The sequence below is a fragment of the Neofelis nebulosa genome, chromosome 2 (assembly GCF_028018385.1).
Source record: "Neofelis nebulosa isolate mNeoNeb1 chromosome 2, mNeoNeb1.pri, whole genome shotgun sequence".
NCBI lineage: Eukaryota > Metazoa > Chordata > Mammalia > Carnivora > Felidae > Neofelis > Neofelis nebulosa.
The window spans coordinates 169,026,657-169,052,441 of record NC_080783.1 but is presented as its reverse complement, the minus strand read 5'-3'; the positions used below and the strand labels follow the sequence as shown (position 1 = coordinate 169,052,441).

General features: G+C 38.6%; 1 protein-coding gene across 1 annotated transcript in view; it reads left to right on the top strand.

The window, feature by feature from the left end:
• Positions 1 to 25,785, top strand: part of CACHD1 (cache domain containing 1) — a 211,297-nt gene that overhangs the window by 75,290 nt on the left and 110,222 nt on the right. Inside the window, exon 2 of the mRNA XM_058717124.1 lies at positions 12,068 to 12,130. Within this exon, the coding sequence (XP_058573107.1) occupies positions 12,068 to 12,130 (63 nt within the window). The remainder of the gene's footprint in view (positions 1 to 12,067; positions 12,131 to 25,785) is intronic.

The window sequence follows — 25,785 nt, the reverse complement described above, 5'->3', positions numbered from 1 at the left end:
GAGTAAGTGCTATATCTGCATTGAACCTCACAAACCCCCTGTGAGGTAGCTATTACTATTACCTCCTTCTTACAGCTTAGAAAATGAGGACAAATCTAAACTCTGAGACCACCCAGTTGGTAACAGGATTTTTGGTGTGTTTTTTTTTTAATTCCCCTCTCACTATTTTTGTAGCCCTAAAATTTGAAGAACATTTCTAACCAGCATTTATTTATTCATTAAAATTACATTGTGCATCTGAGCCCAGAGAGCCATCATTCATCAAAATGTTAGTTAATAATTATTGAGAATCCTGGCATGTGGTGCGGGAGCCTTCACAGGCTAGGGTTGTTACCATGGTATTCGATATGCGTGACAGGCACCCTTGCTGGGAGAGCCTGAAAAACGATACAGGCAGTTGGACCTGGGAGACATTTATGTAATCATATTAGCATCACATTTATTCTGAAAAGGCTAACTGCTTTGATTCATGTCTTAAACATCCACATTTAAACTCACCATTCTCAAGATTGGTTTTGTCTATTGAAATTTTCATCTTAAAAAAAAAAAATCCTTTGACTACTTGGCTACTCCTGTAGCAAGTTTCAGAGATAGGTTTGTTCATATATATATATATATATATATATATATATATATATATATATATATTTAGCAATTCAGATCTCAGCAAATGTAATTTTCTTGAAACATCCATCCATATGGCAGAAATACCTAGCATTAGTTGCTTCTCAAATTGGTATTTCAGGAAAATTCTAGCACAATAGTAGAATAGAAATTTTAGGATCAGTGAGTTTTCTATAATCCAACTCAGTTTTCCATTCTCTAGGTGAGGGACACTAGACCTAGGGAGGCTAAATGACTCACCCATGCCCCCACCCCTGCCATAGAACTAGTTTGTACAGAGCTGCAGTTTGACATTATTAATTATTCGGGTTTTGTGATATTTCAGTTTACAGTTCCCGTGCTTAATGATTGTACTGAAAAAGTATCACTTTTAAATAAGACTGCCAGAATTGCATTTATGAAAATTGTCTTTATTTGGATAGGATAGCAGTGAACATCTTATGCGAGAGACAGCCCAAATGGCCTCCATGGTGGCGTATTTTGAAATGTCGAAAACTCGTCTTCATCTCAGGATGTAACACTGCAACTGTGCTTTAAACCCCAGCAGTTGTTTTGCACTAAGTTATTTTTAAATTATTTTTTTAAACAAGTATTTTTCAGTCTCCTTCCTTAATATTGCTCTGTTGTAAGTGCTATTGGGATTGCACAATTGGATAAAACTGTCCCTCGGAGGATTTTTATAACTTTACGGAGGAGATAAGACACATGGGAAACTTCAGGTCACGGTCCCTCAAGTGTCATGCTAGATGATCCAGTTCATTTGGCTCTTAGGATTGTCACAGACCCTTGGGATAATAACTGGTTTCTAAATGGCCTAGATTTTTTGCCTTTGTGAGAAGTTAGGAAAGTGGGTGCATGGCTCTGAGCACGTGGAATATAAACATTCTTAAATCACCTATTTCATCATTGTCACTTCCCAGCTAAAAATCCTTTTAGCAGCTCTTTATTTCTTGGCCAACATACATTTATTCATTTACTCACTCAAAAACTATTTACTAAGTGCCTACCGTATGCATAAAATCCAACTTCTCTTTCTGGCTTGAAAAACCTCCATAGTCTAGCCCTATCATTCCTATTCCATTTAGTCCAGTTTTATTTCCCAAAGCTCCCCTTGTGAAACTGTCTTTGTATCATAATTACTGATTTCAGAGTCCCTCTTTAGAATACGAGCTTTTCTGGGAAAGAAGCAATGTCTTTATCTTTGGACACTGCATTTCCAAGTATATGGGGCCAGTGGATAGTAAGCTCTTCAGAAAGATTATCTTGAAGCCAGGGGACCTAGAATGTAGGGTCCACGTGGACAGGGATTTTGTCTGTTATACTCATTCTTGCATCCCCAGCTTGTAGAACGCTTGCCTGGCCCCACGTACTTAGTACTATGTGCCAGGCCTTCTCTGTGAATGCTCTGAAATGCTCTCACCCAAGCTCTCAACCTCAAGCCCCATCTCTTTGGAGTCTGTCTCCCTTAAACCCCCCACTCCAGCACCTTGGGCCTATGGCAAACACGAAATTCACACCAAGTCTGTGTTGCATTGTTGACCACTCTTTATTTTTAATTTCTCCTTCTGATTAGAGAGTGAGCTCCTCGAGAGTATGGGGCCACGCCTTACATGGTGTCTGACACCTTCAGAAAGGACATGACTGATTGTGTTATTAATTAAACATCTTTGCTTAGGTCTGGAAGGTTAAGCATTTCAGTGTTTCCAGTTCCCCTTGTCCTTGAGGGCTGGATTCCTAAAGACCTGCGCATTTGAATGGGTTTGTGCACACGCAGAACGCTTGAATATTGAAGCTATACCCTTAAAGTGCCACCAGCTCCCGAGAATAAATGCACGGCCACTCCATAACCCCTCTTTTTTCTTTCAAGGTGAAACAAAAAAGTAAAAGGCTTAATGGAGATCTAGGAGGTGGAGAGTGGAGGAATTAGGAGTTCGAAGAGTGGAAGCAGGGGAGTGGAAATTTGGCACCATCTACAAAGTGTTTGGGCAACTCAACTTTCCGCTTCTGAGAGGTTGCCATGCATTGTCATGAATATTACTTATAATCAAGTTACATTGGCTAAAGGCTGAGTCTTTCCAACATGTGGAACTCATTTGCTTGCCTTTTTCTCTCTTAGTCTCTTTGAAAGCCAAAACAACAACAAATAACAACAAAACTCCAGTAACCCTTCAGAAGTTTTATTGTATTTAGGGGGAAGTGTTTCCGGCTTCTTTTGCCTGTCTTTGTTCTCTGGGTTCATATTTACTTAGCCACTCTTTTGGTTTTGAATGCTCCAACAGGAAATCAAGTGATCAAGACCAGGAATTTTGCTTGCTAACATTATTGCTTTAGATTTTCCCTGCTAAATCAGACTACAGGCTGTTCCTTTTCCCCTGTAATTTCTTTTGAGGGATAGAGTTGACCAAAACAGGCAGCTCTTTGTAAAGGTGACACTTGTCACTGACTTGTGACTTTCTCACATGCTTTTTACTATTCAGAGCTCATGTTGGCTTGAAGGGTGTTAAGTTAAATGGCATCAGACTAAGAAATTCATAATTTGAGTTCTTTTGCGACCCTGAACCTGAAGTATGCAAACGGCTGTGTGTGTATGTATTTAGAGCCCAAAGAAGACAAAGAAGGAAAAACAGAGATGGGGCGAGGGAGACTTTGTTAATTGTTGAAAGAAGAGGAACATATTTTATCTTGGAAGATACCTTCCTCCTTGTTTAAATTTTTAAACATTCATTCATTCTAGCTGGTTGAGTAAGCAACCAAAATCATCTGAATGATTTAAGGCCTAGATTAATGGATAAGCAAATGCTTATTCATGCTCACTAGGTAAAATGCCCTGTGCTAAGAAATCATGGCATGGACCAATTATCAAAAATTTACAACAAAGTTAGAACCTAGAAATCCAAAAGAGTAGAAGAGAATAAAGTAAAATGTAAATAGTAGTTTTTACTGAGTAGTCAGACAATGGATTTTTTTCCCCTTCTTCCTTTGCAAATTTTCAAATTTTCAAATTTTCGACAGTGAACGTATTCTTTAAATTGTTGCGTAGAGTCTTTGCTGCAGAAGGTCAGAGAAGGGAGAGATTACCATCAGTGGGAAGCTGTTAAGAATGAGCTAGGACTTCAGTTTGATACAGGTAATTTTGGTCCCCCTGTACCTCCAACTGTCATGGAATTACTATCATTCAGAAAATATTCTTAACAGATTAACAATAGAGCAATGATAGAATATCAAGATAGCATGTGAAATAAATTCATAATGATTTTAGTGCCTTTTTTTTTTTTTGAGTGAGAGTGGATGAGGGGCAGAGAGAGAAGTGGCGGTAGGTGGGGTCAGGGATCCCAAGTAGGCCTCATGCTCAGCACAGAGCCAGATGCAGGGCTCAATCCTATGACCCTGGGATCACCACCTAAGCCAAAATCGAGGGCCAGATATCTGCTCAACTGACTGAGCCACCCAGGTGCCCCTAGTGCAGTCTATTGAAATGCCTTTTCACGTTCATGAGGTTAAGTGAGTTAATATATGTGAAAAGTACCTAGTGCCAGACAGATAGTAAGCGGTAGCTGTTATCATTTTTTATATATACAACCTTAAAATAAGGAAATCTGTTGGGCTGGGAAATGTGTACCCAGTGTACCATTTGCCCAGGGTGGTCTGTTGTGTGCTAATTAGTTTTAAATTCCCAGTCCCCGCCTCTTCCTCTGCCATGCTTGTCATTTCCTACGCACTGCCCTTTGTCATGAAATGGGAATAGCCCTATTTCTTCCAAGTCGCTGTGGTGTTCAGGATCTGATTTTTATGGTGAGGATCAAGCATAAGCCCTTGTATTTATTTTTTTTCAGTGAAAGCTCTCAGGGTAGTGATCTAGTTTTTTGTAGAGTTTAGTTAGTTGTAACTGAATGTATGCCCCTTTTCATGAGTGTGGTTACTCTGAAGAATGTTCATCCTTATCCATTATAAAGGAAACATGCTCCATTTTGAGATGGGAGTGGGGTGGGGAGGAAAGAAGATATATTCTAGATTCAATATTCACAGGGAAGCCCTATTCCTATTTTGGGCACTTTCTAGATTTTGAATAACTTTTCTCTATTAAGATGGTATTTACGTAGGGGCACCTGGGTGGCTCAGTTGGTTGAGGGTCCGACTTAGGTGCGGGTCACGGTCTCATGGTTCATGAGTTTGAGCCCCGCATCGGGATCGCTGCTCTCAGTACAGAGCCTGCTTCAGATTCTCTATCCCCTTCCCTCTCTGCCATTCCCCTGCTTGCATTCTCTCTTTTACAAATAACCATTAAAAAAAATGGTATTTACTTAGAAGACAATACATAAACTTTAGGGTAAGGCAAATTTAACATCTAGACTTGGCCATTTTCTTAGTAATGTTCAATTGTGGACAAGTTAGAGTCTTAGAAGCTCAGTTTCCTCCTCTGTAAAATGAGTACATAGTAACTTATATGAAGGGTTGTTGTAAGTATTAAATGAAATATGTTGTAAAGCACCTGAATCCATTCTGGGCCCTTGATAATATGACAACATAATTATATGTAATATACCCCCACCCCCAACACATGTAATTAGAACAATACTTGTATATTTGAAAAAAAAATTTAATGTTTATTTTTGAGAGAGAGAGAGAGAGAGAGAAAGTGCAAGTGGGGGAGGGGTAGAGAAAGAGGGAGACACAGAATCTAAAGTAGGCTCCAGGCTCCCAGCTGACCGCACAGAGCCCAATGCGGGGTTTGAACTCACAACCCATGAGATCATGACCTGAGCCGAAGTCAGATGCTCAACCTACTAAGCCAGTCAGGTGCCTCTAGGTTATTTTTTATTGTGCTTTTTAGCGGAAACCTTTTCAGTACTCTTGGAAAACTATTTTCTTGAGCCACTTACATCCAGAATGAACAAGTTTAGAGATTTGAGAAAATGACCAACATTTGTAGCACCCGATTCATGACTTCAAAATGCAGAATGATGAGCTTCCACAGATAAGGTCATTTTTCTGGACCTTCCATATGTTTAACAATGTGAGGCTAAACAATCTGGTAAAAATCAGACAATCTGGGCAGGAGGGATCCCTTAAAAACCTACTGAAAGATTATGCATGAGGTGTGCATAGGGGAAAATAAAGTCATTGTATGTTTTTTGTTTTTTGGGTTTTTTTTTTCTTGCAACACTTAAATTAGGTTGCTGTTAACTCCCTGCCCAGAGATTGTTGGAGTTTGTTGTAACGACAGCACTTTGTCTTTTAATGACTAATGTTGGTCAGCTTCTTGACGTAATGGTGGTAATCTATATTTTCCTCCCCTTTGGCCACAATTCCTAGAATCCTAGGAAGAGATCCAGAGCTGAATGAAGTTATTAGTTAACTGTCAGCCAAATTGGCTTGCAACAGAGACCTGTAAACATCAAGAGAATAAGCCTGTGAATAAAAACTCAGTTCTGCGTTTTCTTAGCAAAGATCAGGGAGGGGAGACAACAGAATTTCATTAGGCTTGTAGAGGTATTCATTTCTTCACTGTGCTGTTGTGCTATACCATTCATTTAAATATCTAGTTAAGATTTGGCAGAGCTGTTGGAGGCGTGAAGGTGGAACCAACTGTCTGGACTGACCATCTTATTAAACACTCATGTAATTGTTCCTGTTCCAGCAAAGCAGGTTCTCTTGCCATCTGTTAAGCAGGCTCAATTAAATACATTTGGGACCAAAAGAGGTGGCAGATAGGAGTAGGTGGAGTGGGGACAGAGAATGAGGTGCAACCCTTAAGAGGTAGGGGGGGGACATAGACGCACACGCGTGCCCATCCCAGGATATTTTTCCTTCTCTTACAGTAGAGGTAGGGGGAGTTGTATTCAATTGTTACATGACTCTTTTCATTTCTAACTTCATGAATTGAACTTTCTCTCTGGGGGAGGAGGAGGAAGGCATTGCTTTAGGAAATAAAAGAACAGAATATGCAAAGAGGAGATTTGATTAAATTGTGTTGTAAGTTTAGAATATGCAGGCTGGATGAAACTCCGATAAAGACACCTTTTTTTTTTTCTTGCTAAAAATTCAAGTTAGTACAGTGCCACTGGATGGGAAGCCCAAGAACTGAGTAATGTTACATACTTAGAATATGAGGGAGCAATTAATATGTAGCCTCAGGGAAGGCTCATTGGAGACCTTATCTGTGAATTACTAGGTGATTCTAGTTGGTACAGTCCCAATTTCATCTAGATTACTGATTGGGTATAGATTTTTGAGTATTTATAGTATTCTATCCAGTTAATAGATTCTTTTCCCTTTTCTATGCATAAATAATTTTGAAAACGTAGGAAAACATTTGACTAGGGTTATTTTAAAGAGACTGCCTAGAACGTATGTTTAAATTTATTTTAGTATAACATACGTACAGAAAAGCACACAGAGGTGCCTGATGAATTTTCATAAAAGTGAATACATCCTTATAACAGGCACCCAGATCAAGAAATGGAATATTGCAGCATCCGAGAAGCCATCTTCGTGCCCTGGTCTGTTCATTCTCCCACAAAGGATAACCACTATCCTGACTTCTGACAAGATAGATGAGCTTTGCTTGGTTTTGAATTTGCCGTAAATAGAATTGTACACTTCGCATTGTAGTGTTTGGCTGCTTTCACTTAATATTATGTTTGTGAGTATCACCATGTTGATGCATGTTTGCAGTTGTGTGTTCGTTGCTATCACTGAACATTTCATAGTGTGAACACACCACAGTTTGTTCTGGTGCTGATAGGCATTTGGATATTTTCCAGGTTGGAGCTCTCATGAGTAGTACTGCAATGAGCATTCTTCTGCTTCTCTTTTGATAAATATATGAACACATTTCTCCTCAGTGTATGCCAAAGATGGGAAATGCTGGGTCATGGGATATGCATATAATTAAGTCTAGAAGATACTGCTAGCTTGCCAAAGTGTGTATTAATGAGAGAAAGGTCATTTTTGTCTAGAGTATTCTGTTCTCATGAGCATAAAAATGAGGTATCTTGTTTTCTTTTGATTGTGGAAGTAAATTGATAAAGAGGATTCAGTGAAATATTTTTACTTAAAACAACTTTTTAAAACTCCTCACCCGTTTTTAATGATCTTTTCACCTTACAGTCAAACCTGTTTTTACTTACAATATCTGAGAATGAGAAAGCGTAATGGGCAGAGGCAGGCAGCATCTTTGCCTTTCCTTCCAGAGATTTGTACACTGGGGAGAGTTTCTTCAGACTCCCTCCAGGTTGTGCTCAAATTAAGAGTTCAGATTTCTGGAATTGTTCTCCAGGGAATTGGGAGATACCTCGGAAACAGAGGACAGAATGTGCACCCTGCCCAGCCATACCCTAACCCTGTTACAGTGAGCAAATCATCCAAGAGCACTGGGCAATCTGACCTGTTAGGGTTGCTCACCATTTTCATGGTTTAAGACAACTTCATTTTCATTTTTCAAGTGCCTGTAACAATCAAGAAACTCAACTTTGTATTCTCTTCCTTCCACAACTTCATGGAACCAAACAAACCTTTGGCTGGGACTCTTAGTTACTCCACTCACTGGTTGTGTGTGTGTGTGTGTGTGTGTGTGTGTGTGTGTGTGTGTGTGTGTGTGTATGTATATAGACAGACATCAGATAATTAGATACATGTATTGTTATTCCAGCACATTATATCCTGCTTAAAATGGTAGGAAAAAATCCCCAATACTCATTTTTTCTACATGCAAGTATAGGATTCCTAGATTATTCTGAAGAAAAGGTGATGGGAACAAATTTCATAGCTTCACTAAAATCAATGCTTGTTTTTTTTCAACGTTTTTTTTTTTTTTTTTTTTTTTTTTATTTTTGGGACAGAGAGAGAGACAGAGCATGAACGGGGGAGGGGCAGAGAGAGAGGGAGACACAGAGTCGGAAACAGGCTCCAGGCTCCGAGCCATCAGCCCAGAGCCTGACGCGGGGCTCGAACTCACGGACCGCGAGATCGTGACCTGGCTGAAGTCGGACGCTTAACTGACTGCGCCACCCAGGCGCCCCTCAATGCTTGTTTTTAACGCAAGCCCTGGGTTCAGACCTCAGCACTAGATTTTTTTTTTCTTTTTTAACCTGTGATACATTTTCTAATGTTTGAGCTGTAGCTTTCAGTCTGTAAGATCTGGATTCACATCCTTGCCCTGTCTGCCACATAGGGTTACTGTGAAGATCAAATGTGATCCTTTATGTGAAATGGTAAACTATAAAAGAATGAAGCCTAAGCCTTTGAGAGCTTGGCTTAGCAGGCCCTGCATTTTAAGCTAGAACTTGACCTACAGAGTAGTGAAAACTTAACTCTGTACCTTGAGATCTTGTGCACACACACAAGTCCAAACTTTTAACCTTGCACCAGACATGGCTGGCTGACCTGTTGAGTCGTAAGTTTCTTGTCCAGGTCCTTTTGGCCTCTACCACCCCTCCCCTGCTTGGGAGAAAAGAGGGGCAAAAATTGTTGGCTTTGGTGATAGCCCCAAACTATTACCCTTGCAGGTGATTTCACTTTCTGAAGGTTAGAGGGTTGTATAAAGTAGGTAGTCTACAGAATTAGTGCTGTTCATATCTAAAATGTCTTTCTTGCTTTTTAAATTTTCTTTTATCATTCCAGCCGTTAAGTGCAGAGAATATAAAAACCTTCTATGGCATAAAAAGATCTGTATGAAAGTATTGGTGATCATTATTGATAATTGTTAAAATGATAAATGAGTGAAGCAGGGATGGAAACACAGCCTTGTGAACACTTCCTGACATATATGCCTTTTTACAAGTGAGGAATTTTTATTTTAACAAAAAAAAAAAAAAAGAAAAGAAAAAGAGAAGGATATGATCTTATTCTTCATTAGGTTTGGCCGTTGGTGGGCGGATGTGGTGTGCTTCCCAGGGCTGTCTCGTGCGTTCTTCCATCAGTCACCTTTTGGGTGGGGGGCACCTTCCCGGACAGGCCACATAAGGTATCAACTGGAAGATCACAGCCAGAAATGAAATAAGACAACTGGCAACACTCATCAAGATCTGGAGACACAACATGAATTGTGTTCATTTTTAGTCAATGTTCTCATGGTGCTGGGTAGGTTTTGAAAATCAAATTGCATGAAAATACGGAAGATGGTCTGGGAAAGTAGATGGCAGTGACACAGACTCAGCTTCTAAAAATGTTATAATCTATTAAACTAATAATTTCTGTTGCAATCAGAAAACAGAACTTCAGGTTGTAGGAATGAGGTTAACAAGTTTCTAATCCCTTTCCCCAAACGGGATCTTAGGGTTCAGAATCCTAATGCCCCTTCCTGATAAAACACCGCCAGTGAGGTCTCTCACAGAACCCAGTAATCAGATGCATTAAGATATCTGCATCAAAACTAATGAACATTCACACTAAGAGGCTTAATAAAGACTATAAGTACCCATTGGTTGCCAAGTAAAATCGGTCATGTAGTATTTTGCTAACAAAGGTGTTATGTGAAAATTCTGATTTGTAGAGCTTTTTGAGTTATGGAATTGCATGTAAGGTACATATATTTGGGTACCAGCTCCTGACAGAAGTGTTTTTAAATATATGTCAGGCAACCATGTGGCAAATTCTCAAGAGATCATAGAGTTAGGAGCACCAGATCTCGAGTCACTCTGCCTGGGTTCAAATTCCAGCCTTGCCAAGGGACTCTGGGTAAACTATTTAACCTCCCAGGGTGTTAGTTTTTCATCTTTAAAGCTGCAGGAATTTTCTTATAAAGATTAAATAGGATGCACATATAAGGTACAATATGTGCATTGCATTAGACATTCAACAAACCTGCTTCTTTTCTCTGTGTAATGGAGATAATAATAGTGCTCGTCACAAAGGTGTTTTATGAGATTCAAATAAGTAAATAGATATAACATGCTTAGAATAGTGTCTGCCTATAGTAAGCATTCATTACCTAGTAGAACTTTCCTATCAATAGAGACGTTTTTAGGGAAGGAAAAGAGACATCTGTTGAATGAATGAGTAGTGCCTGGTAAAATTATGATAATTCGTAATTAGACATTTGCAGACTGTAATTCCTTCCCATTCGGTCACAATCCTCCCCCCCCCCCCCCCCACCTTCCCCAGCACCTTATCTTTCCTCTTTTGCACAGCACTTGGTAAACTTGGCACTTGTCTTCCTCACCACAACCATGCAGGTGTGTTAGGCTGTCTGGGAAGCTGTCCCAGATGCTGACAAACCCTTGGCCGTAGGATAGAAAGGAAAAAGAGAAATTTTGGCTAATATCTCCAGGTCTGACTCCTTACTCATCTGGGGAGTTCAATGATATCTTTAACGTTTTAGGATAAATGAGGAGCCTGCTGCTTTTTTTTTTTTTTTTTTTTTTTTGCGCCTCTAACAGATACGTATCTTGGATTCTAATTTCTTCAGTTTGTTATATATTAATCTCTAGTGATTGCTCAGTAATGGGTAGGGTCTGGTAAAGTCCTAAGTCTGCAGAGAGGTTTTAAACGCAGGCCATGTATGGAGGGGGTGGGTACTAGCTAGGCAGAGAGCAGTGGAAGAGCGTGTGTGCTTGTATGTCATAGTTTGGACTAATGTCCTGGCACGGCTGTCTCATTTCCTGGCATGTAAGAACTGGATCTTAAGGCTGCACATATTTGGCAAGCCCTATTATGTTACCCTCCCAAGGGGGTGCTTGGGTAACGAAGGTGATAGATAATATTGGGTAGGTACTGGTGGGACCCAGGGACATGAGAAGATATGGAAAGAATTCCTTTTAAAGAGCTTTATTGCGTTAGAGTTTAGTGTCTGTAAACAATTACAGCATTCAGGGAGTGCAGAATTCAAATGAGAAACACAACTTTGTCGGATTATACCACTTGGATAAAATGGCATGGGCTCCGGAAATCTATAATTAAATGTATTTTTGAAAATGAAAAGTATAGTGTAACATCTGGTTTATTTCACTACGGAAGTGCCTGGGTATTGCTCATGTAAGTGTGATTGACTTTGGCTGATATTTGGATCTCTTTGTGTAAAATAACTATTTTAATTAAATTTTTTTCTGCTTGATTCTGTTTTGTAAACAAATTATTCATGTGCACACACACTGTCATTAGAAAATGGCTGTCTTTAATGTGGAATTTAAGAAACAAAACAGATGAACATAGGGGAAAGGAAGGAAAAAGATGATAGGGAGGCAAACAATTACAGACTCTTAAATACCGAGAACAAATCGAGAGTTGATGGAGGGAGATGGGGGCAGGGGGAATGGACATTAAGGAGGGCACTTGCTGGGATGACCACCGGGTGTTGTATGTAAGTGTTGTATCACTAAGTTCTACTCCTGAAACCATTATTACGCTATATGTTAATTAACTTGGATATAAATAAAATTAAAAAGAAAAAGAAAATGGCTGTCTTTAGAGGAACTAATGTTTGTTTATTTTCTTTCTGTTGCAGCGGATATTCAACTCCTTTGTTTACACTGAGAAAATCTCAAATGGAGAAAGTGAAGTACAGCAGGTAAGAGATTATTAGGACTGGACATTCTCTTTGTCTTGCTTCTGGTTACGGCTTCAGTATTCTCTGCAGGCCATTTCCTTGTGAGGTTCCAGCTGTTTTCCATGTGATTTCATATACGTCTTAAAGCATAACGGTGCCAGCCTTACACTTGCATTTCTTACAGGTAGTTGAAAAAATGGTTCTATGGATGGTGTTTTGCTATTTGGGTTATACTTTGGAAATATTATTTAATTCATTTTCATTGTTTCGGAGCACCTGGGTGACTCAGTTGGTTAAGCATCTGACCTCGGCTCAGGTCATATCTCACGGTTTGTGGGTTCGAGCCCTGCATCGGGCTCTGTGCTAACAGCTCAGAGCCCCGGAGGCTGCTTCAGTTTCTGTGTCTCCCTCTGTCTCTGCCCTTCCCCCATGTTCACTTGCTCTCTCCTCTCTCTCTTTCAAAAATAAACATTAAAAAAAAAAATCATGGGGCACCTGTGTGGCTCTGACAGTTGGGCATCCAACTTTGGCTCGGGTCATGACCTTGTGGTTTGTGAGTTGGAGCCCCGTGTCGGGTTCTGTGCTGACAGCTCAGAGCCTGGTGCCTGCTTCGAATTCTCTCTCTCCTTTCTCTCTCTCTCCCTCTCTCCCTCTCTCCCTCCCTCCCTCCCCCCCTCCCCCCCATCCTCTGCTCACGCTCTGTTTCTCTCTCAAAAATAAACATTAAAAATTTTTTTTAAATTTATTTTCATTATTTTGAAAATTCCTGAACTACTCATATTTAGAAATAGTAGAAATTGTTTCATCTGATAGAAGAAGTGCCCAGGTGCTGGAATCACACCGATAACCCAGGTCAAATTCTGGTTTTCTTACTGATTCCATGACCCCCAGTAAGCAATTTAGCCTTTTTGATCTATAGTTTCTTGGTCTTACATAAGGGGAATACAGTATCTGCTTTATGAGCTAGTGAGAATGAAGTGAAGTAATGTCAGGTTAGTGGAGAATAAATGAAATCTTTTCTGTGGAAGATTCTGGCATAGATGCAGCTCAGTGGATATTGGTCTCTTTTGTTCTTTTATTTTTCTTTCCTCCTCTTGTATTTCTTCCTTTGCTTCTTTCCTTCCATCTCCTTTCAATGCTGTGTGGGGTCAAAAAGTTCTGAGGCCAGATTCTATTTACTTTATTTATAGCTGCCTTCAAATGGACTGCTTCGTAAATTAAAACATAGTGTTGGTGAACTTGGTCATAAATAATTGATCTGTGCTTGAAAAGAAGGGTGGTAAAGAGGATTCTGGGTTTTAATTTCAACTAATCCACCAACTTCATTACACTATGCGACGGTCAACTGGTAATTTGAAGCGAGGTTGGAAACTTAAGTAAAAAACACGACCAAGCTAAAAACCAAAGTGTAGCAGAGTGCTTCCATAGACTAAAAAGACAACTATAGTAAAACACATAATAATTCAAACTCCTGAGATTCTGCCTTTATTTTCTTCATGGAAAACAGCTTGACTTGATGACTTTAGAAGCACCAGGCAAGAGGAAAAAGCTTTGTGTCATTAGAGTAAACTTATTTATGGGATAGTTATTTATTTATAATAAATTACTGTGGTTTAATCTTGAAGTTCAGCATTTCCTGTGTTTAGACATTAAAATGTTTTATTGGTTTCTGCAGGTTAAATTTAGAGGATATAAGCACTTCTGTACATATTCTTTTTCTTAGCATTAGATATTTTTAAAGACTAATGATCCTGCGTTACAGTGAATATAACGTGGTTTGCTCTATCAAGTCTTATCTTTATCGTTCCGGTCTTGTTTTTATTCCAGCAAACTGAAAAGTGCTTTTTAGGGTCATGACATTGAAAAGGGTTTTTAGGGGGGAAAGATTTCTACACAAAGCATGTCTGAGGGAACTTTTTGGGAGACCAAAGGCCACTTGATAACATTTTAAAGAAACTGAACCAGGGATCTCAGCTTTGCTGCTTTCCTTGAAGTAACAGATACATGTCCTTCCGTCAGCTCTTTTCAAACACAAGACTTGTTTTGTTTTCCTGGACTGATGTCATCGCTTTATTTATCTAACTGTAGAACAAATTTGGAAGCCTTTAATAACTTTTTAGAATTATAGCAATTGATTGAACACTTATGGAACACTGACGCTTACCACATTGATTTTTTTTCCTAAATAACCTTGAAGGAAAGCTATCCTTATTACAGATGAGCAGAGTGAAGCTCTAGGAGATAAGTTATTTGTAGTCATTAGACTATTAAGTCAGCTAGTTTTCAAAATCAGTTTGACACAAAGTTATATATTCTGTATTTTTATTTTAAGGGTTTATTTTTAAGATCTGTATTTTCAGGGGCACCTTGGTGGCTCAGTTAGTTAAGCATCTGACTCTTGATTCGGCTCAGGTCATGATCTTACCATTTGTGGGTTGAAGTCCCGCATCGAGCTCCATGCTGACAGTGTGGAGCCTGCTTGGGATTCTTTCTCTCTCACTCTCTCTGCCCTTCACCTGCTCGCTTGCTCACTCTCTCTCAAAAAAACTAAATAAAACTTTAATAAATTTAAAATTTGTAGTTCCAGTTCAAAATAGGAGTCTCTGGGGCGCCTGGGTGGCTCAGTCGGTTAAGCGGCCGACTTCGGCTCAGGTCATGATCTCACAGTCCGTGGGTTCGAGCCCCGCGTTGGGCTCTGTGCTAAAAGCTCAGAGCCTGGAGCCTGTTTCCGATTCTGTGTCTCCCTCTCTCTGACCCTCCCCCGTTCATGCTCTGTCTCTCTCTGTCTCAAAAATAAATAAATGTTAAAAAAAAAAAAAAATTAAAAAAAAACAAAATTGGAGTCTCTGCTAAATTTTTCTTTTGTTTCTGAGTAATTCAAATGAAGAATTAACACCTAGTCCTTTGTCTCCTCTGATTCTCAGAAAGTTCTTTTTTATGTTGACCCACAATGTACTTTTAACTTTTCTCCAGTCTCTCCAGTCTGCCCTCTGGAAGAACCCTGAGCATATAGATCTTATGCCTCTTTTGCATCCAGTATTTGGAGAGAATTATCATGTCATTATTATTGTTAGAAGAATCATAACTTCTTATAAGATTTGTTTGATAAGCCAAAAACAGGCTAGTTAATTCAAAGTAGATTATTAACTTCTGCACTCCATTTTAGCTCAGTCTTTAGCGAACCACTTCTTAGTGCATGTTTTGGTATATTTTGTAGGCTCTTGAATCCTGACTTGAGTTTGCTATCCATCATTCCTCCATTGGGGTAATGAAAACTAGAGCCTCATGGGTTCTTACCCTCCTACCTTACTAATCAATGCTTATTGAGTGTTGGATCTGACTTGTGCATACTATGTAAGTTGGCAGGAAATCTCATGTGTTGTTAATATCTTCCTGGTTAGGAGAGCAAAGTAATTAAAACTGATAAAAACATTTTGTGATTCTTGACTCTTACCACAAAACTCTCTCTACGGTACAGAATTTGCTTTGAGTTTTCTAATTATTTCTTTTAAATTAACCTTCGGAGTGTGGCTCTAAATGCCTAACAATGTGTTTTAAATCTTTAATTAGTTCAGTATCTGTAGTATCAGTGCCAAAAATCTGTGGCAACAGCCTCAGGAAAATAAAAATCCCATGCACACATTCTTAAAGGGAGCATTTGCCATAGACTCCATTTTTTAAAACTTTGAGAAATGAAGTTGTATGAGCACATAAAGGCATTATATGAAATTGAACCTGAATCAAGAAAAAGAAATTTTTGATCAAGTGCCCCAAAGAGAGCAAAAACGGTCCATGAAACACAAAGCAGTGAAGAAGAAACAAAAGAGAAAGAGCCTCTTGGAGCATTCCTTTGGATCACTAAAGAAATCACAGGCACCTTGGACATGTTTCAAGAGTTTGGTCTAACTTTCTCCAATGCTCTAGTAATTATTTATGTTAATCATTCAATGAAATAGCAAACATATTTTCATAATGCCATATGTCATAAAGTATTGATGTCACTGGCTGATTTTAGAAGACCTCAGAATTCTTAGGGGACAGGCAAGATCACGGTAAGCGCAACTCTTCTGTGTGAGACGAACCTGACCTCGGGCCAAGAGCTTGCCTCTAGCAGTACTCTTTTCTTACAGGGTATCCGTTTAACTCTTCAGGATCTTCTTCTTCAGCATAGAAACCTGCTGTTTTCCTCTCTTAAACACAAACAAAAAACCCTCGACCCCACTTCCCTCTCCATGTACTGCCCCATTTTTTCTTTCCCTCTGAAGCACAAAGCATCACCAGAGGTGTCTATATACTCCATAAATCCAGTTTTCCCATTCTCTCTGAAACCTTCTCCAGCCCAACCAGTCCCACAAAACCTCTCTCTTTAAGGTCACCGGTGATGCCCACTTTGCTAAATCCAGGGTCCTCATTGTATTTGATGAACATCAGTACTAAGAGGTCATCCTTTGCATTGTGTTGATAACTTACACATTTGCCTACAGGATCCCACTCTTACCTCCTTGATGTTGTTTGGCATATTTCTGCCTTAGGGCTTTGCTGTGCAGACCTACTTCCTCAAGGGCCTTGGCCTGCTTCAGGTATTTCTTCCTCAGACGTCACTTGCTGAAAGAGAGGACCACCATATTTAAAAATTCAGCCCACCCTGCCTGCCAAACTCCTGATTTTCCTTTACCTGGATTCTACTCCCCTTGCCCCAGCAGCCCCTTATTACTTATCACTGTGGTTTTAGGATATTGGCTTTATAAAACTAGTTTGGAAACACTCCCTCCTCCTTTGCTTTTGAAAAGAATATAGCATTGGTAGTATTCCTTCCTTTGATGTTTGGTACAACACACCCAGAACACCATCTGGGCTTGGAGCACTCTTTGTGGGCAGGGTTTTGATCATCAGTTTCTTTAATAGCTATAGGTCTTTGGGTTTTGCAGCCGGGATTTAGTGAGGAGATTTGATTTTTTTTTTCCTTTTCAGATTTTCTGTTCCCTTTTGTGTCAATTTTAGCAACAGGATTTTTTTCAAGAAATTTATCTTTTTCATCTAGGTTGTCAAATTTGTTGGCATAAAAGTATAATATTGTGTTGTCCTTTTAATATCTGTAGGCTAAAAGAACATAAAGAAAAATCAGTAAAACAAAATGCTCGTTCTTTGAAAAAAAAAAAAAAAAAACTCCATTAAGTGGGATAAATTAGACCAACAGAGAATGAGAGAGAAAACAAATGGCAAAGCAAATTGGTGATGACCAAGTTTTTTAAACTTGAACTTGGCCTCATTAATCTTCTTCATTTTCTATTTCACAGATTTGAGCTCTTTATTATTTCCTTCCTTGTGTTGTGAGTTAATTTTGGTCTTTCTCTTCTTAAATTGGAATTTCAGGTCATCGGTTTTTATACCTTCTTTTTTTCAAATAGAACCATTTTACACTATAGACTTTCCACTGAGCACTGCTTTTGTTACATCCCACAAAGTTTGATATGGTTTCATTATCGTTCAGTTTTTAAATATTTTCTAATGTCTTCTTGGACCCATGGATTACTTTACAGTGTGTTGTTCAATTTCCAAAACATTTAAGGTTTTCTTACCTATCTTAACTGTTACTAATTTCTAATTTGATTTCAGTGTGGCCAGAGAACATATTCTGTATGTTCCTTAATTTATTGAAGGTTGGGTTTTATGGCTCAGCGTATGATTTGTTTTGGTAAATATACCGCATAAACTGGAAAAGAATGTGTGTTCTGCAGTTGCTGTTACAATCTTTATAAACAGGTTGATATTTCAGATCATTTACTTTGGGGCTGATTTTTATTTTCTCTAATTCTATCATTGCCAAGAGGATTGTTAATATCTGTTTTGGTGGAGTTGTATATTTTCTCCTTTAATTCTGCCCATTTTTGCCTTCTATAGTTTGAGGCTTCATTATTGGGCACATGCATTTAAAATTGTTTGGTCTTCCTGATGAGTTGTTTTGACATTATGAAATGTTGTTCTTTATCTCTGGTTACAATGCTGCTTCTTCTTGTCTCTTTAACCTGATATTAATATGGCCACTCCAGCCTTTCTTGGCTTACGATTTGCACCGTGTCTTTTCACAACCATCTACTTTCAGTGCCTCTGTTGCTAACAGTGTGTTTTTTAAACAGAATATAGTTGAGGCTTCTTAAAAAATGTTTGTTTATTTTGAGGTGGAGGGAGGGGGGAAAGAGAGAGAAAGAAAGAGAAAGAGAGGGAGAAAATGAATGAATGAATGAATGAATGAATGAATGAATGAATATCCAAGCAGGCTCCATGCTGTCTGCATAGAACCCCATGGAGGGCTCAATTTCACAAACCATGAGATCATGATCTGAACTGAAACCAAGAGTCAGAGGCTTAACCAACTGAGCCACCCAGGCTCCGAGAAAATTTCTTTTTTATCTGACAACTTGTCTTTTAATTGGGAGTGTTTAGTCAATTAACATTTAATTTGATTGTTGAATTTGGTCAACTGTTTGATTTTTCATTTTCCACTCTTAAAATTTTTTTCAATTTCATATTAATCTATTTTAGGTTTTTTAAGCTATATTTATATTTCTTTAGGTATTTTTAAGTTTATGCTCCATAAATTACCATATACATACTTACTACAGTCTATTTGGAGTTAATATTCTGTCACTTCGTGTAACATCTAGAACTCTTTATAGTCCATTTCCCCACTGCTGTCCTTCATGCTAGAGTTACATCTATTGCAAACTTCACAAGAGAATGTTGTATCTTTTGCTTTAAACTGTCCAATGTGTTTAATAATTAAGAGAAAAATAAATCTTGTATACTTACCATTTCCAGTAAGTTTTCATTTCTTTCTGAAGATCATCAACTGATAATAAGTCTGAGAACTTTTTTTTAGTATTGCCTCGTAATGAAGATTTTCTGGTGATATTCTTTGTTTCTTATTATTCTTGTTCTCAGAAAGTATATCTATTTTGCCTGATTCTTAAAAGACGTTTTATGCTTGAGACTGGATTCTAGACAGACAGGGTTTTTTGGTAGTGTTGTTTTTTTTCTTTTAGTGTACTAATGATGTTCCACTGTGTACTGGGCTGCACTTCTGATGAGAAGTCAGTTAAAGTTGTTTTTGTATGTAATATTGCCCCACTCACATCCCCTAGCTGCTTTGACGATTTTTCCCTCTGTCTTTGGTTTTCAGCAATTTTACTATGGCTGTCTAGACATAGTAGTCTTTATATTTATTTATCCTCTGTGATGTTTGAGCTTTCTGAACTTATAAATGTATGGTTTTCATCACTTTTGGAGACTTTTTGATCATTGTCTCTTCACATATTTTCTCTACCTCATTCTCTTTTCTCCTGCTGGGACTCTGATTACATGTATGCTAGATCTTTTGATATTTTACTACATGAGTTCCTCAGATAATGCCTCCTCCTCGTCGTCCTTTTTAAATTTTTTTCTTCTCTGATTTTTAGATAACTTTTATTAATCTATCTTTACGTTTACTCCAATTATCCCCAATTTGCTATTGACCACCACAGATTTTTTTTTTAATGGTTTATTTTTGAGAGAGAGAGTGTGAGCAGGGGAGAGACAGGGGTTGGGGGCACAGAGGATCCCAAGGGGGCCCTGCACTGACAGCACAGAGCCCGATGTGGGGCTCAAACTCATGAACAATGAGATCATGACCTGAGCCAAAGTCAAATGCTCTGCCTACTCAGCCACCCAGGCGCCCCCACAGATAGATTTTTAAAACTTCAGATATCAGATTTTTAAACTCTACATTTTCCTTTTTTTTTTTTTTTTAAAAAAAAAGATTTGTTTATTTTTGAGGGAAAGGGGCAAAGAGAGAGGGAGAGAGAACTGGAAGCAGCCTCCAGGTTCTGAGCCCTCAGCACAGAGCCCAAGACAGGACTTGACTCCCACAAACTGTGAGATCATGACCTGCGCTGAAGTCAGATGCTTAACTGACTGAGCCACCCAGGCACCCCTCCATTTGTTTCTTTTCTAAGAAAGTCTATTTTTTTTCTGAGATTTTCTTTTCACTCATTGCAAGCATATTCTCCTTTCTGTCTTTGAGCATATTTAAAATAGCTGCTTTAGAATCCTGTCTGCTGGTTCTAACATCTGCAAATACTTGAACTTGATTTTTGTTGACGCTTTTCTCTTGAATTTTGGTCACACTTTTTGTTTTGTTTTCCTTCTGATGTCAAAAAATTTGGATTGTATCCTGGAAACTGGAAAGCTTTGGATTCTGATATATTCCTGTGAGGACAGTTGATTTCTTTGTATCGGTTTTAGCAGGCAAGTAGGTTGATTGGACTCACACTACTAGTCTGTTATTTGTGTTTCAAAACATTTTTAGCATTTAACATACATTCTGGTAGAAGTCTATAGTTCTTAGTTATTTTTATGAATTGTTATTTGATACTGAAAATTTTACCTGAAAGATTTAAAAAATTTTTTTCAGTTTTTGTTCATTTATTTTGAGAGAGAAAGTGAGTGTACAAGTGGGTAAGGGTCAGAGAGAAGGGGAGACAGAATCACAAGCAGGCTCAGCACCATCAGCACAGAGCCTGATGTGGGGCCCGAACTCATGAACCATGAGATCATGACCCTAGCTCAGACCAAGAGTCAGACGCTCCACTGACTGTACCACCCAGGCACCCCTTACCTGAAAGACTTAAAATGTGATGTTTTATTTCACCAGATACAATTTATTGGAGTAAAGGAGAAACACATTTGTTCTGTAAGAAATTGATACTTAGCAGGTGCCATTGCTCCAAATTATTCTTTCATCTAAGTGTAAACTCAGGGCACCAGTCATGAAGAATTTGGACTAGGTGAAAGCAATTGATTAGAATCCATCTAAAAAGCAAGATCTAGATCATTCACAAAATTATATCCTTTACTCATTAGAGAAGAAAAATACTCTGTAGCAGGACAAACACACAATGGCTCTTCGAAGTCATTATGAATAGAAGTAGTCAATCTTAGACAGATGGCACTCCAGGTGCTAAAATGTAAATAGTCAGTTCTAACTAGTGTACTGTTTTCAAATTTTAGAGTAGAAAGGGACCTCAGAGACTGTGGGTACAAGGCCAGAAAGGTTAGGAAACTTTCTTCCACTTTTTTTTGGATGGGGCTGCTTGGGATGGAAAGCTAAAGAGTCTTGCCTTTTGATATGGAAAACTTGAGTTCCAAGCAGGTTCTGTTATTTACGATCTGTTTGATTTTTGGCATGATACTTAACCTTTCCTGTGTCTGCATCAGCTTTATTTATAAAAGGGGGGTAGCAGTCTGTCCTGCACAATTGTTGAAAAAGTTACACATCTGGCACAGACTAGCCATTTCAGTATTTTGTGTTCTCTTTTCAGAATACTAAAAGGAAGTAGAGTGTGAATATAAGAGTACTCTAATGGAAGATTGTTATTCTTGGTGTGTTACTTAATCTTCTTAGGTAAGGTCTGTAAGAAAAGATCTGTAAATTTTAGAAAGTCAGTTTCTAGGAGAGAATGACCACAGAAAGACCCTGGAAGGGACTAGTGGGAGCCTTAAATAGAAGCCATGCTAGTTGAGAAATGAGAGACTGGACAATGGGTTTCTATCAGCTTTGCATTTGTATTACTTCTATATTTCTCTTGCCAAAAACTCTCCACTGTAGGAGAATCTGATCATGTTGTTGAACTGTGCACTGAACCACACAGGGAGAAAGGGGACAATGGTAGACAAGAAGAGGAGGTAAGGAAGAGCTGAGCACTTGGGAATCTTGTCTTTGAATTCTGACTTCCCGGGCCTGGTACTGGGTAGGCGTTTCATGAATGTTTGTTGCAGGAAGTGTCCAGAGATCCTCTTGCACCTCATTATTCATATTCCCACAATCTGGATTTGTTTTGGGGTTGCCCTGCCAAGTATAACCTAGTGTGGTAGTAGCCTGCAGGCTCTCATTTTGTTTGTCATTACCTAGTGAAGTATGTTCAAGGCTCAGACTTGTCTAGAGTAGAGGAATCCTGGAGGTGGTATAGATGGATTCCACCCTTTCTTTGCCCCTCACCTTTCCCCCATCTGTCCCCGGGAGATTTATTTAGCCTGAGCCCTGGTTTAGTTCACCCACTTACCCAAATCTACACTTGGCTCTGTGTTTACTGTAAGTGTTCACTAAATTTTTGTTGAATGAGTGAACAGAAGGCACTAAATTTGTAGGAAGGTAAAATAAAGGCGGAGAGCTAGTGAAGCCACACAGATGGGGAATTTATAATGAATCAGCCAAAGCCCAGAGCAAACAGATGATACTCTCTCAAACTAGAGTTGTAGCAAATTGAGCTGGTTGTTTAGGTTTCCTTGATTGGAAACTAATCTAGGTCTGTTTCAGCTCTTACTGTTCTTAGGCTGACTTTCCAAAAGACAAATTCATTTTTATCTTAGAAACCCTCTTCCTGGGCTAACTTATGCCTTGTTAATAAGATGGGATGGCAGTCTGTCATTTTGGAAAAATGGTATAAGAGAGGATGTGATAGTTGTAATATTTATGTGTGTATTTTTTAGTATATCCGTGTATATTTTCTCATTTTATCCTCTTAATGACATCGTAAACAGTACAGGTATCATTATCCCATTTCCCATATGAGACAACTGTGTCAGAGGGGTTTGTTAAAGTGGCAATGACAGAATTTTTCTAGTTTCGTGTTTTCTTTATATTGGTTATGATAATTGACATCACTTACTGAATATTTATTATTAAGCACTACCCTTAAATTTTGTATAGCCACATGGTTTTTCCCCCTTACGTCCTTCAGTCTTGGCTCAGTGTTCCTTCTCAGTGAGGCCCTCCTTGGCCATTCACTTATAAATTTATTTCTTTATTTAAAAAAATTGTAATGTCTGATTATTTTTTGAGACAGAGCATGAGTGGGAGAGGGGTTGGGGGGGTGGGTACAGAATCTGAAGCAGGCTCCAAGCTCTGAGCTGTCAGCGCAGAGCTCAACGTGGGGCTTAAACTCACAAACCGTGAGATCATGACCTGAACTGAGGTTGGACGCTTAACCAACTGAGCCACCCAGGAGCCCCATTTATAAATTTTTTAATTGCACCCCTCTTCTTACCTCTGTTTTATCTCCTTATAATTTATCACCTAGGACTTCTATATATGTTTATTTTTCCTTATTGTATATATTTCCTAATAGAATATAAACCCTATGAGGGCAGAACTAGTTCATGCCTTGATGTGCCCTCAGTACCAGGAGAAAGTATCTACATGTAGTATATGGTAGGTACTCGGTAATAATTGCTGCAGGGAAATAATAATCCTCAAAACAAGCTCTATAGGGTTTACTGACAAGGCAAATTATGCACAGGTAAATACCTTGCCCAACATCACTTAAGAGGTTAGAGAACTTGATTTTGAATTCACGTAAATTTAGATCCAGTGCTCCACCACGTATTTTCCAAATTTTTTTTCCCTAAGATATGGGAAAAGTACTGCAGAGGCTGTTGTAGAATGTAAGGGATGAAGTTCTTTTTTCTCTCCATTTCTTTCTCTAGCAATTCACCCTCCTTGTTTGATATATTGGAGTTTAGTATACAGTTGTATTTTTAAAAATGGTCTATCCTTTTAAAAAAGGAAAGCTCTACAAACGATTCAACTACTTCATTCTGCTTTCCAAAAATAATCGTGCAAGGTTGAGTCTGAATTTGTTTTAAAAGAAATGCAAAAATACTGTGATTAGGAGATGCTCCCTAAACTTTGGAAAAGGTAAGAAAATATTAAATAAATGTTCGTATAGCAGAGAGAAAATTTTGTGGTATTTTTACCTCCTCTAAAAATAAACTGAGTGCAGGGACCTTGTCAGAATAATTGTGTAGTGCTTTATAGATACTGCAAATGAATGGATAAACTAGAGTATGATCTCTTGAAGGGGAGATTCTGAGCATACCTCTGGTAAGTGGTAGGTAGTTAATGAATTCAGCAAACATTTGTTGAGGACTTACTATATCCTTGGCATTGTAGGAAGAGAAACAAAGAGCTTATCTCAAGGACACAGTTAAATCACAGGAGACATGTGTTCATGTATTTGGTGTATCTTGATAATCTCTTGCAGGTGATGGCCCCAAGGACAGAAATGCCCTCTTTGGGAAATAACTTTCTGATTGTATTTATAAGAGACTGAGCAGTGGTCTAAATAGATTATGGATCGCATCTAATGTGGCAGTACTTTCCGTTCAAATTATGTATTTTTTCTAGAATTCTAATAAATAGGGGTGGGTGCAAGAACTGGTGTGTACCTAGATTTTGTTGTCTTCGGGAAAAGGTTATTTGACACGACAGTTTGTGTTCCTTGAACAAATACTGCTTAGTGTGCGTTATCTCATTAAATTTTTACTAAAACTTGGTGATACAAATACAATTCCTCTTCCTGTTGTAGATTTGAGGAAACTGAGACTTAGCTATTAAGTAATTTCCCCAAATCGATCTTGAATTAGGTGATATGACCAGGATTTTAATCAATGTGTTCTGATGTTGCTTTTCATACTAATTCCACAGCTGGTTTTCTGTAGGTCTTCAATATTTTAAAAGGAATACTTTCCCGAAAGTATTACATATCAAGCAAAGTAAGAAAGGAGTATGTCTAAACATTGTAAGGACTATGATGAATACTTAGCTGCTGAACGAGGAAAAGATGGAGTTTAAATGCTCAGTTGATGCGAGTAAAACCATGAACAGGGTGCCTTCTGGACGGTTAGTGACAGTTCCTTTAACTCTAATAAATCATAAGGATGTAACTTGAGCCTTATGAGGAAGAGCATTATATTACTAATGGATCATCCTGCAGGAACATAAACAAGATATAAAAATAAATGAAGTCTTTGACTCTTCATGTTCACAATTCATCATTATTCTGTTATGAACATAACCCTAAGACCGTTGGTTATAATTTGTGTCATGATGGAATTTCTGTTTGGCTTTTGGCTTTTTTTGTTTTGTTTTGTTGGTGGTGTTTTTTGTAAATGAGTACCCCCTAAATACGACCTTTTAGCTAATGGAGTAAGTGGAAAAACTGCAGCTGTCAGGTTAGCACTCAGGATTAAAGTCTAACAGAGTGAGCTTCTTTTCTGTTACGCACAAGTAGGACTTGGTTACCTCTATGGCTTTCCCAGTGTAGAGTTTGGTTGGTAAAGCTTTTGTCAGTATAGCTTCCCTGGAGAATGTAACAAGCCCTTCACTACCTCTCAGAACACCTGGCTTTCCCCCCGGTGTGAAGTTCTGACAATAATCAGGGATACTTGGGGAACTGCTCAGCTTATTAGGGTAAAACAAGATGGCCCCGGAGAGAGAAAGCAGCTTGATGGCTGCATAACTCAGTACTTAATAAACAACATTTTGGAATTTGAACTATTTATCTTGTTTACATTTTAAGGAAAATATGCAGCATATGTTCCGTATGCTTGTACATACTTGGAAGTTAAAATATGGCTGTATGCATGCATGAAAGATTTAATTCCTGCACCAAATATAGAGCAGCTGGCTTCAGGCATACGTACTGTACCTTAGCCAATGTATGTGCCTGGTGTTGAGATAAGCTGAGATAATCCCGCTTGCACACATACACACCTCACGGGTACACACACATCTTATATAATGTGCTTTCTTTGAACACCTAAAAATGCTATATCGTTTATACATGTGAATTATATTC